General features: G+C 43.3%; 1 protein-coding gene across 1 annotated transcript; it reads left to right on the forward strand.

Annotated features, from left to right (window-relative positions):
- The first annotated feature begins 285 nt into the window (after positions 1-285).
- On the forward strand, positions 286-4,426 carry dmrt2b (doublesex and mab-3 related transcription factor 2b). Its single transcript, XM_008279417.1, has 3 exons — positions 286-1,077; positions 2,155-2,257; positions 3,125-4,426. The coding sequence occupies exons 1-3, from the start codon at positions 691-693 to the stop codon at positions 3,964-3,966; spliced, it is 1,332 nt and encodes a 443-aa protein (XP_008277639.1). The 5' UTR covers positions 286-690; the 3' UTR covers positions 3,967-4,426.
- Positions 4,427-13,610: the final 9,184 nt, after the last annotated feature.

The raw sequence follows: 13,610 nt of genomic DNA on the forward strand, positions 1-13,610 counted from the left end.
GGCAGGGGCGGCGCAGGTACGGGGGTTTATAGGGAGCGAGACTTGCTTTTTTTGTTTTTTCTTTTTGCTGTAAACGGGCTTCCCCAAATCTTTGCTCATGGTCACGCGCCAGGAGCTCGGCATTGTGGCCCGGTCTACTATCCGCTCCTTCTTGGAAACGGCGTCAGAGAGCAGCTGAGAGAGGCTTAACATTTCAAACGTCTGGCGGTAGGCTGAAAAGTTTCCACCCTGAAAACACTGACATGTAGCAGCAGCAGCAGCAGCAGCAGGCTGATGCAGGACACCTCACCACATGGGTTGGTGCTCGGAATTAGTTTTGCGTAAAAGTTGTGCGTAAAGCCTCGCTACACCGGGGTATCCGCTCTTAATGCGCCGATTTAGTTTCTTTGTGATGGAAGCTGATTTGTTTCAGTTAGAATCATGTGTTGAAGCTCCTGCCTGTTGTGCTGAAAGTGCTGCGGTGTTGCAATTGTTGTGTTTGTTTACATCGTGCGTAAAACTGCTTGGGACTTTTTTGATGTTTTAATTGATAATATAGATTTTTTTTTTCATTATATTATATTTGGCTAAAACTATAGTCACGCCAAATTAGTTGTGTTACATGTGTTCAATATCCCTTTTTATTATTTGTAGAGGCTCAGTTTTTGCGCACAACGGATTAAAGTGGAATTCTTCTGCCATTAGTCATAGATGTCCGCTCAGCTGGAAGGAGGCCTGCAGCCGGAGACAACAGCAAAACTTGATGTACTAAAATCTGAAGAAGTTTTTGACGTGACAAGTCCTGACGGATGCGCGGGTCAGCGCGGCCGCCCCGGGGACGGAGGGGAGAACGAAGCGGTCCGGTTGTCTCCAGAAGGCCCGCAGCAGAAAGCGCGCAAGATGACTCGGAGCCCCAAATGCGCTCGCTGTCGAAACCACGGCGTCGTTTCGTGTTTGAAGGGCCACAAACGCTTCTGCCGCTGGAGGGACTGTCGCTGCGCCTGCTGCCTGCTGGTGGTGGAGAGGCAGCGCGTCATGGCAGCGCAGGTCGCGCTCCGGCGGCAGCAGGCTGCGGAGGTGAGGAGAGCGCAAGGGCAGGTCAGTGAACCGACGGGGAAAATAAGAGATGGGCAAAGCATGACTTCCCACAGGTGATTAGTGAAGAGCAAACAGACACATGGTGCAGAGAGAAAAATGGAATTACTGCAGGAAAACCGAAGAAGAAAAAAAATATTGGAAATGTCATAAGACACTGAGGATGAAAATGTATTTTTTTTAATACAATAATTTTCAACAGATGTCCCTGAATTCTTTTCCTGAAGAGAAAAACACAAATATTCTAGCCAACATTTAACAGAAGTCCTGAAAAAATAGTTTTTAATTTGCGCATATAGGACTTTTATCCACTCATGGGTGATGCCACTTCCACAGAAAGACAAAACTTTTAAATCTCAATAACGGACATGGTTTGTCTTTATTTTTCCATTAGTATATACGAAATAATCTATTTTCCCCCCTCAGATTAGATCAAAGTTTTGAACATTTAAACGTTTCCTCATTAATTCTGAAATATCTTTGCTGTTCTTCTAATGACTGCAGTGAACAAGTTAGTTGAGATGCTTGTATTTCCATAAAGTCAAATTATGTTGAGTATCTGTTGCACATGAGAGTAAATAGACAAAACGGTGCAGTAACACAAAGCAAACATTTGACACACTGATTACATTTTGAACATAATGAAAAGATCTAACTGTAATGTCAAACTTTACTCGGTTTTGCAGTTCATTCCAGTTGTGATGTGATGTGTAACAGAAATCAGTCTAAAGTTATTACTGAAGGGAAAATGTGAAATCCTTAATTCTAACATTTGATATGTATTATATATGTGATAAATTTGTATTATTGGTGTTATACAATGTTTAACAAAACACAGTACAGAACAGAACAGGGCATTAGGATGCTCTTCTATAGAAAATGATGCACATTTACATGGAGCAGCTCCATTACTCTGGTGAAAGTGGTCAAACATCTCTCGTGCTTAAATCTCAGAATCTCGCAGACCTCTGCTTGGCCCTTACATAATGCATTCACTCCCTTTAATTACCCTTGGGGGACAGACTCAGTGTAACATAATTACATCCAAATGTCTAACTCCTGTTCGCATGTTTCTCTCAGGGTAAGAGAGGGGTCAGATGTGCGGCTCCGTTGCGGAGAACGGCCTATCAGTGTTATACCAGAGCAGCCGAGTCGAGCATCGTGGCTAAAAGCATCCTGCAGGGTAAAGTTTAATTAACATCTCCTTTCTCATTAACGGAGCTCTTTTTCTCCCAGACTGTGATGAAAAGTGCTTTTTTTTTTTTTTCTCCCCCTCCAGTAGTTGAGTAGATCACTTAAAGGCGACTTTTACTGTTATTTTATTGCTTTTAGTACATTTCTGAAAAATTCATGCAAGATCACAAATGAATCAGATTGATTAATCATCTGCTGGTGGCCACTCACTGCATGCTGACATGTCAAATTAAATGTATTTTGGGTTTGTTTTTTTTTTTTTACCAGATTTTTTTGATCATCAATATATGGCTCTGACCTTAAGCACAAAACTTGAGCCTAAAATAAATTCCTGGCCTTGTGGGGATACGCTTGCTGTCCTCACATTACCTGTTTGTCCCCACAACACCTTCACACAAGTACTTTCTCTTTCTAGACAGATATGTATTGTGTAATATTCAAATATTCGCTGTAATTTCTGCTGCCTTGACGGAGCCTTCTCATGCTCACAGCACCTTCACTTCACCTTCTCGGATATTATTGCACATAGCTAGACACACTTAATTTGGCTAAACACACCTCATCATTGTGACTTCACTATTTCACAACAACAGGCCATTACTGTAATACGAAACGCGTATTAATACCTGCTGGCTTGCAGTCAAATCCCACTGGAGGCTTTGTCTTCTTTATAGCCCTCTCAGTCTTCCCCTGCTCTCACTAAAGCAAAAATGACACAGCTAACCAAGTGCATAATGAAAATAATAAACAACAAATTGCTCAGACATAAACATAGCAATTAATTGGCTAGTACATAAAGTGATTATGTGAATAAATGAAGGTAACGGCAGCGTGTGGCTCTGCTCTCCGTGTTCAGGGTTAAAATCTGCTGTTCCTCCGGAGGACGACGCCTCCTGCTGGTCGAAGCAGCACGACCAGCCGCCCTTCACCTGCCCGTCCATCAGCGCCCGGATGAGGAAGAGACGGGCCTTCGCGGACAAGGAGCTGGAGAACGTGATGATGGAGCGCGAGCTGAGACAGAGGGAGCTGCACACCGACCTGCCCTTCTCCTCCTCCTCCTCCTCATCCGCCCTCATCCCCCTGCTTCAGCCTCCACCCCTGCCCATCTCCCCCGGCCTCCACTGCTGCCCTCCCGGCAAGGACCCCGCTGCTGTAGGGGCATTGAGCTACGTGCCTGTTTATAAATACAAGCCTCTTTATGAGTGCGACTTCCAGTTTTATCAGTTCTTCCACCTGAAGAGCAGGTCACCCACAGGAGGCGGCTATAATGACTTTTTGTTATGCAGAAGCTCGGAGGAAAGCAGCGAGGAGGTGCAGAATGGATGGAAGGAGAAGAAAAGCCAAGCAGAGTTAATACCTCTACTATCACAGCACAGACTCAAAACGGATGGCAGCACCACATCACGTGCTGAACCTGTCAAATCCACTTCAAAAACAACAGAAAGGAAGGACTCAAATGGCTCTTCAGCATTGTCTGCTTCTGGATCCGATCAGCGTCTCCTGGGTGAACCAGACATCAGCGCACCCAGCAGGACTTCTGATCCCAGACCTCTGACAGCTAAGGGCTGGACTGCAGACACTCCAGCCACACAGGCGGGTCCTCATGTCGACTCTGTCAAGAGCCCTCATGGCAGCTCAGCCAGGACTCCCGCTGTGAGGCCATTACCTTTCTCTGTAGAGGCTCTGCTGAGGGCCTGACAGGCAAACGGAAAGTGGAGTCGTGCACTTTGTTATGTATGGACTAAGAATTTAATCTGAGGCTATAAATATTAAAAAAAAAACTGCTATTTTGTATAACAGGTTATAAAACACTTTTCTTTAAAGTGGCAAAATATTTAAAAAACAGGTTTCAGAAATGAAATGTTTCTTTTTATTTTCACGACAGTGTATTTTACTATATTTGATCTTTTATTAAAACTATAACACTGAAAGATATATGTACTTCAACACTATATTTTTATCTATTTGCCAGCATTGATCATATTTTGTACAATGCACACATTTAAAAAAAGTTATCCTTTTTTTTTTATCCTCCTGTCAGCAGTGCCATAAAAATGTACTGAAGCACTCTGCTTTGACCCTCCATCATGTTTTATTCTCTTTCCCTGCGCAAGAAATATACAATACAGCCATAAAACCAAGTTGATGAAAAAGTCAAGTAGTGTTTGTACTTGTGCCCTTTTCTTACTTTATGGTTTTGGTTTTTAAATCACAGTCTAGATGCGGCGGGCCGATTGGTGTCAGAACCAGGTGCTGCTCGGGAAGCTCTTAACCCGCAAGAAAACTAACAATGAGAGTAACATGAGGTGAAGCAGGTGGTTTGCCAAGAAATGTTCCTGCAGCGGAGCTTATTCCATTGGCTTTGTCGCGCTCCAACTGTCATTGTTACTGTACCTAAAGCTCATTGATCACACGTCATGCTGCTCGATGTTCCGTAAAGTATAATTTTATCACGTCAACAGGTTGACGGGGAACATGAGGGAATATTCGCCCGGAGATAGACTGGGAGGGTGCCGGTGTTGCCTAGGCGACATTGTTCTTTATTGTATGCCCAGCTCGACGCCAGCCGAGTTTGTTTGAACACGCATTTGATCTATATCCACTTTTTACTTCTTCTCCCCTGCAATTCTTTGTTCTGCTCTGTAATCTGGCAGAGATGGAGGTCAGATACTTTTGACAACTCAGGACCTTGTGGCGTCAACACAGAGGTGATAGCAGAGTCTTTGTTTGTGAGCGTCTACCAGCATATCAGAACCCCCCCCCCCCCTCGTCTTTTCACAGACAGACAGGGAAGGCCGACCGGCACAAAGGAAGGTGAGATTTTCAGCATGAAAGCGCCGACTGTGCCATTGTGTTTGATTGTACACTATCTGTGTCAGTTTTGCAATATTAAAACCTCTTCCTTGCAGAGAGTACAAATTGGCAATTTCGCTGTGATGATAAAAAGATAAGCATCAATCACGAAGGGGTGATAATGACTTCTGTGAAGAATAACACAGGCGGATATAAATCAACCTCTCCTCCCCCAGCGAAACCAGGAGAGAAGCTAATTTATCCATTTCCCCCCATGTTTCATTCTGAAGTGTCCTTAGCCGAGGTGTGCGGTGGCTTAATAGATAGCGACCCCGCTCTGAAACGCCAGTCACGTTCCGCCGCTCTTGTTAGGATTGTGCCAGGGACAGACAGATTAGCTTTATTGTTCTGTGCTCTTTGGACGGGTTTGATTCGATCGGCAATCGCCAGTTTATTAACATTTTCCTTTGTGGGGGAAGGGAGGAAAGGAGAGAGAAAGAGGACATGTGAGGAAGGGGGGGTGGATATTGGATTCAGGCCAGTTTGCTGACAAAGCAGTTTCAACAGGTTGAAACATGTTTTTGAATCCCCAACAGCCCCAACCCTTCTCCTTAATTCCCGCTCTGCGCCTTTTGTCGCCCACCTCTGGCACTCCTGCTGTTCATTCTCTCGTCGTGCCTCATTTCCATTTCAGCCGGATTGATTTCACTCCGCTCAGGGTAGAAAAGCTTTGCTTTGGCGTTTCCCCGCGTAACTCTTGATATTTACATTTTCATCTTACGGACTCTATCGGCGGCAGTGACAGGAAACATTGGAGAGAATAAAAGAGCTGGATGGAGCTGAAGGGAGAAATGACAAAGAGCAAACCCACAGTTAACATATGCTCAAGACTCTTCCATTTCACCTCCGTGCTGTTATTTCAGGCTAGGAGGTCTTCTTTTTCTCCTGCCATTCAGAGCCAAGCGGGCGTCTACATACACCATAGGCCTTGCGTGAAGCCGTCACACCACAGCTATATCACACGGAACTATCAAACTGATGGTTTTTTTCCCCCCATTGCCTTCATTTCCTTTACCACCTTTCAGTGTTTACACTAGCCGTGTGCACGGGGCAGACACATTCTCATTCAAGGCAGTTTTTCACAGCCTCACTTCGAGACCTGCTTGACCTCTCCACTTGTTTGGTATGATCAGTTAGCTCTCCCCTCGGACAGATCATCAGCAACATTTAGTATCAGGGTTCAGTGGAAAGCCTTTGATCGTCCTGCCAACTCCCCCTCATTACAGAACGAGAGTCGGCTAAAAGCATATGTCTTGGTGTGGGCAAGGTCGTTTCCCCTTGGCACTCCTGAGACGGACAAAATCTGAATTTAATGGTGTTGTTATGGGGTGTTTGGACAGGGAAAAGAACACTCCAGGTGGATGAGGGCACCGCACCTGACACGCCGAGTTTGAATAGAAAGGAGCTGCACTCCTGCTCAAAGGACTTAAAATAATATTCTTGTTGGAGCAAAAAAAAAAAAAATGACAGCGACTGAAACCGTACGAAGGCAGGCTGTCAGGTTGTTCTGTCCCACTAATTTGGTATAATAGCATAACGAATGCAAACTTTCACTGGTTTCTCCCTGAACCAAAACAGAAGCTCTACCGCTGCCTGGAGGTTTCTCATTTATTCTCATTTGCTCTTCTGCCTCGGAGACGATGAAATTTCATGTTTTGCCTTCAAACTGATTAATGACGATTTATTAATTTAGGGGCTACATTATTGTGGGAGAAGTGGACGATAACTTTAAATTTAGGTCCATAACACGTGAGAGGAGGTTTGATTTCGAATATAGGGAAGTTTACAGTAGAAGATAAGTTTTGAGCACATGCCTCATGGCCTGACCTGCTATGATCAGCTGGTTTGAGGCCATATGCGATCATATATATGAGGCAGGTTATGCTCCTGTGGACTCTCCTTTCTAGACTTTAATTAACTGTTGAGAAATGTTTTAATTAATTCCATATAATCTGCTGCAAATCCATTCCTTAAAGCAGAGATGTAAGCATGGATATAGTGTCAAATGTACCATTTTTTTCCCTCTGGTCTTGTATATAAGTAGCTTAAACAGAACAGAGCAGAACTTTGGTTCTGTTTATTGTTGGCTTGGGTTGATTTAGCGTCACTGCCTTTCCACTGCTGGGTGTTTTCTAACCCTAAATCCAATTCATTAAAAAATAAAAACTTTTTATTAGCATTTACATCTAAATCCCAACAAAATATTGAAACAACTTCAGCCCTGTTTTGGCTGATTGTAACAAACTGACAGTGATTCAAAAAAAAAAAAAAAAAGCCAACTCACACGGTATAAATTATTCAGTGTGAGATGTTGATGTAAAAACTACATTAATTAAAAAAGATTATCCTTTTCCACTTAGATGAGAGAAACCTACATCCTCCTTCCCCCGGTACAAATACTTCAAATAATTTCCTGCACGGTTTTATTTATTCAAATTTTTTAAAACTTGTCAGCCGCCATATTGGGTGTGCTGATGAGTGTTATCATTACGCTCCCTGCAGTGTTCCCTCCGTTTACCCCAACAAGTATCATGCAACATTGAGTATCACGGTTCAGGGCAGAGCGTTTGAAGTGTCTGCCAACTTGCCATGCACTTTGGATTCGCTCCTGTCCTACCCTGCCCTGCAACAGCGCTGCATGCATTCTGGTGTTTGGTAGCCAAGCCTGACTCAGAGATACTGGTGACGGGTTGCGTTACACTTGTATATGTGTGTGTGTGTGTGTTTGAGACATGGAATCTCACTTTAAAGCCAAAACTGAAAGCATCTTCTGTGCAGTATTGCATGAGTTAGCAAACATTTAGTTTTCGATGCTATGCAGTGACCTCTAAAAGGAATGAACAGGGTAAGTAGACGGAAGAGAAACCTGTTATTTAGGTAGCACCGATGCAGAGTGGCATTTCTTCCACTAAAAATGAGCCCGATGTTGTAAAGCCTTTCACAGTTTGACAAGCCAACCTTTTAATCCTGGTGTCCCCCTCCGGCCAGTGAAGTAATATTTTTAGACTCTAGAAAACAGTGCCAAGGATCATTCGTCAAAGTTTTCCCAAATTTGACAATGATATCTGAGACGTGTTTGAGTTATATATTTTGATCTTCAGGAATCAAATTGGTGTGTTTAAAAAAAAAAAAAAAAAATCAAAGTTTAGATCACAGTGGAAGATGTATGGTCTCTGCAGGTGTCAGACTGGCGGTATGACCAGAAATACCTTATGAGAGATGAATGGACAAACACACAGACAAACAAGACACGCTCGATAGATCATCCCACCAGACAACCAACTTAAATCTGTCTGCACAGTACAGACGGATGCTGTGCACTTCAGGAAAGGCTGTGCTCATAAGTCAAGGACTATTTCACAAAAAAAATAAAATTACCACCTTGCGGTTGTTTGCCTCTGCCAGCCAGTCGAGCTGCAGTTTACATTCATGTCTGTCCAGTCTTATATGATACATACAGTCTGAGGTGTGTAAGTTAATTTAGAAAAACAACTAAAAAAAAAGTTTGTTGCTTGTGTTTACATGACTGGCTGATAAAGCTGATTCTGATTCGAATATGTGGAAGCTTCACCCACACATTCAATCCAACAGCAGAGAAGACAGAGAGAATATCCAATCACCACAGTTTCAAGGTGAGCATAAAAGGTTAGTGTCACCATACGGTATCTGACCAGTTATTAAACAATCTGCCCGTCTGTGAGCATTGAATTTAACCTTTGACCTTTTGGATTAAAAAAAAAAGTCGTCACGTTGTAATAGTATTATCAAAGTATTTGACATTGATGTGAAATGCCGTCTTAATTAGCATATTAATTCCTCAGTTGTGACCTTTGACCTCAGTTCATTCTTTATTCCAAGTGAATATTTCCACCAAATTTGAAGAAATTCCTCAAGTGCGTTCCCAAAATATGGTGTTCACAATAAATGGGATGGATGGACAAATGGATGAACAATAAAACAGCATCATACCTCCAGCTTCTTCTGTGAGCTAAGACAAACATCTCCTTGCTGTAGCTTCATTAACATAGTATGTTTTGATCTTATAACTTGCTTCAATAAACAAACAAGCACATAACTGGTCATATCAGTGTTTTATGCTATTCAGGCTGTTCTGAAGCAGCAAACATCTCTGGGCAGAGATTAAAGCCTTCAAAACTCATATGTGTGTGTATCAAAACTACAGAGGTCGTTTCCATGAAAATGATCCCTTCCTGCCTTGAAATGGCTTCGAAGAACTCTACACCGCTGCCTCCTTCAGAATGTACGATCTATGAAGTGTCTTTTTCCACCCACCCCTCCCCAATGGCTGCAGCTCAGCACACCAGCTCACCTGGAATTTTGCTCAAACACTACTTGGATCATGTTAAGTCTTGTGGCATATTAAAAAAAACACCATATGGATATGCTTACAAGGTAAAAAAAACCCCAACTTGAATCTAATTTGTACTTAGGAGACGATTCCGTCACATTTAGACTCTTTCACCTCGAAGTACTTTGAGGTATTCGTCAGAGCAGCTCCATATATTCACAGCGATGGCCATCAGAGCTAATAGAAACAACACGGCTTTAATAGAGAACAAGAGTCTGGTCTGCCCTCTGACAGAGACATTCCTAATTGACTGTAGTTGGGTTCCCGTCTGACCACTGCCACCCTTCATTTAACAGAAGAACAAACATACAGGCTCTCAGTTTAAAAGACAGCCCTGTGTGTAACCCAGCCTGCCGTGGTCGGACTAGAAATTTCACAGCTTTAAAAACATCTTTGAAACAGGCAGTGTAGAGTTCTCTCCCGCGCCTCCCCACTTACCCCCATCCTGTACTATTTGGGATTTTCCATACGCTGATGTGTGTGTGTGTGTATGTACAGTAGTTGTGTGCTCGCATGTGTGTGTGGAGCTGCCCTGTCGCTATTCCAGCGGCCTTGGGGACGACCGAGGGTGCCCGCGGCTGCAGCTGTGTGGCGATCCGGTTACCATCACATGGTGCTGCTTGGCTGCCGAAGAACTACCTCTGCAATATTAGAAACCGAAGCAGACCACAAGACCGCACTTTCTCTCACCTCTCTCCCGCTAGCCGTCTTTGCCTCCAAAGAACATTATAGCGCTGAAGAAACGTTGAAACAACAGCCTGCGCCGAGCTTGAAATCCAGTCCGACCGTAACGTCAAATTAAAGTAGAAATGACGTCGTTTTTAGCATTTATCAGCATCTTGCTCATGTCAGAGCAAACAATTGCAGTGTATTATGTGGATTGATTTAGCTGTGGGTGAATGATGGTGCCACCTCCTGCGGGTTGCCCTCTGTTTACCCTTTTCTTCTCATTAACATGCTTTCGCAATGCTTCCCTCTAATCGGCACTCATCCTTCTCTTGCCCTCAATGCAGAGAATGAGGTGGTTTTGCAGATGTAGACACAAACAGAGAGAGGGGCGGAAGGGGATGAGTGCGGGTAATTTCTTTCATCAGATATGATTATTTAGCATATAAATACTTTGTAATACAGGTTATAAAAGTCAGCACTTTCCTTGGAGACGTTAGAAAAGCCTCTAGCTGTGATCAGCTCCACACAGCTTTAGTATAACCTTCACGGCGCTGTTCCCCGGGCCTCAGAGCTCTCACCTTTATAAGCTAAAACCAGCACATGCCAGGCAAGTTCAGGAACTTTATAGACCAAGGGTGGCAGCAATAACACCAATGCAAAAACAGCTCCGACTGCCCCGCCATTAAAGCAGTATTTATCCAGCTTGGGTCAGATTTTATTCTATAGAAAATTCTGCAAACCCAAACTTAAACAATCCCACCGACCGCATTCTGACTCCCGGTAATCCAATCCGGCCCGATGTTATTCATGTTCTGATCCGCACGCCCCGTCGTATGCTAACATATTGGCACCCTTTTACAAGTGATTGATTATCTCTGAGGTCTATGAGGAGAGGATAGTGGAGTTTAATGACATATAAAACTGTGTTTTGATGTAAGGTTCACAGACCTTTAAGAATAACAGCTGGCACAAGGCAGCGCGCCGGGAGGGAGTGGCGAGAGTTCAAGGAAAAGTGTCGGGTTAAGATGCCGCGATAGCAGGAACCCTGTAGCTCGCTATAACTCATAAGTGTGATACAACCTGCCAAGATCAGCAACATGTTTGAGAGCATTTTACTTTCCCTTTTAGTCGATGGAGATTAAGCTCAGAGCAAAACACCCGTCAACCAGGCAAGTGCCAAAAACTCAAAGATTAAAAAAAAACACGGAGGGAAAAGAGGATGACATACAATTTAGTCTAATAGCTTTTACAATATAAATAGAGCCTGTAAAAAGATGTTATTATACATCTCGAGTTTCGGGGGGGAACACGTGTTAAAGCCATTTACGGGGAACAAAGCATCTATTTCAGGTCGGTGTTTTGACTGCTGGTGGAATCACCGCGTCTGTCTTCCCGCTCAGCTCCCTCGCTATTGGTTATGAAGCGTTTTCTGTTTTGAAATGAAACACTTCCCGTAATTCAGACACGCGTCCTGCCTTTGACAGACGACCTTGACAGATCCCAGTGCCATCTCCCTTTACTCCCTCCGAGCCAAATATGGCACATTTCGCAAATTCTCTGAGAGATTACTCGAGGGGGAAGACATTCTTATCATACGTTTCCTTTTGCTGTAATGCGACATCATTAAGGGGGTAGATTGCAGAGGAGATGCTACAATATGTTCGGAGCGTTTTCTGACACTTCACCTGTTTCCCATGTGTTTTTAGTGCTAAATTGCCAACCTAAATACAATCACTACAGCTGTGTTAGAAATTTACAGCTTCATGCTGCAGTAGACGAGCCTTATTCAATTTACATAACATTATTGCTCCTGAATTCTGTAGCAGGGATATAAAGTGAGTAAGCACTGAAGGTGAGTTTACTGTGAACCCACTATACATATGACAAATGGTGATGGGCGCTGATAGAAGAGCAGGCAGAGATTTTTTTTCTTATAGTCTTGACTGCATGACTGCACTCAGCTATAGTTTATGGCTATCCAATTTGTATCTCTCTCTGTCTGGTCCAGTGGAGTGCCCACTTTCAACGCACGCCATGCTATGAATCATGAATCTAAGTTTAATGATGCTTCATGAACAACTCTTCTAAATAGGGTTCAGTGTACGGAGAAGCAATCCAAAGGAGTAAACAGGTGGAATAGAAGAGTGAACCAAGAACCCCCATAAATCTTCACATCTTGGCTGAACGTTTAATTAAAAACTAAAAGACGAGCAAAAATAGGACGTTCCACACTGATAAACAAACATAATTTTAAAAAATCAGGAAGATGTATAACAAGTAGCATCCCTGTCTACTAAAAAAAGGACTTTTCTATACAACAAAAGTGCGTTCTATTATGTTTTGAGAGAAATCTTTTTGCTCCTGTAGGACAGAGTTTGAAACCTTTCCACTTCCAAAGAACCACAAAATCCACATGAGGAGTTTGGAAGGGTGGCGGCACAAGTCCACCGCAGCACATTCACCAAGGAGATGTGGTTTGTGTGACCAATGATTTTTAGTCTTTAATTGTCGTTTTTCACTTTCTCTTTGGTTAGGTTTCGGAAAATATCCTGCCATTCTCTGTGTTACCAGGAGGACATGTCCCGCCCCATCAGATGTATAATTGTTTTTTTTACATTTCTTGTGTGGTGATTAAAAGTATGTATGGACATAATTTTGGGGCAGTAGGGCTCCAAGTAATAAATCATTCATCAGTTGCAGCTAATTCAGAATTCAGTTCAGACCAAGAGTGAAAAGAGAGACCATTAGAGGTGACCCCAGAGACTCAGTGCTTAAAGTATGAGTCAAAGATCCCTGGAACAACTCAGATCCTTCAAGTCGAGCATCCGTTTATCCGTGTGACAACATGCGGTGCCCTCGTGGTTAACTGATGAGAGGAACGCAGCCTTGTGTGTAACCAGTGTGTGACAGGTGTAGTGTTGTGGAAGGTGACTGGCTCTAGTTTGTAAGACGCAACGTTAGCAGCGCGTAGCTGCAGCGACAGTAAATCGCCTGATGACAGAGGTGATTAGGTTTCCCCAGACAGCCATCAAGGGTATAGATAGGTCTTTTGGTGTTAGTTATCCTACAAGAGAGTTAAAAAAAAAAAAAAGGGCTGTTGATATGCACACTGACATTGCAATGCTGTGTAATTGTTTAATTTGCGAAATAAAAATTTTGACTAAAAGGGCTTCATTTAAATGGAAATATATGAGTGCTGCCTGGCTCATTATTCTGACAAATCCAAATTGCCACAATGTAAAAGCAGGAAAGTGAAGCAGCCACTGAAGGAGGAGTTAGGTGAAAAGATTCATTAGGGGAGAGGTGGAATAGGTGAGCTGGCTGCCTGGCAGAGGGGAGAGTCTAAGTCCAAGAGGCAAAGGTGATGTGGGCTGGAGTAGGGGGAGGTTGTCTTGCAAGTTGTAATCCTTATTCCAGAAGTGTAACATGGGGAATAAGCAAACACAAGTGG

This window comes from Stegastes partitus, unplaced genomic scaffold (assembly GCF_000690725.1).
Source record: "Stegastes partitus isolate 25-593 unplaced genomic scaffold, Stegastes_partitus-1.0.2 Scaffold158, whole genome shotgun sequence".
NCBI classification, from domain to species: Eukaryota; Metazoa; Chordata; class Actinopteri; family Pomacentridae; genus Stegastes; species Stegastes partitus.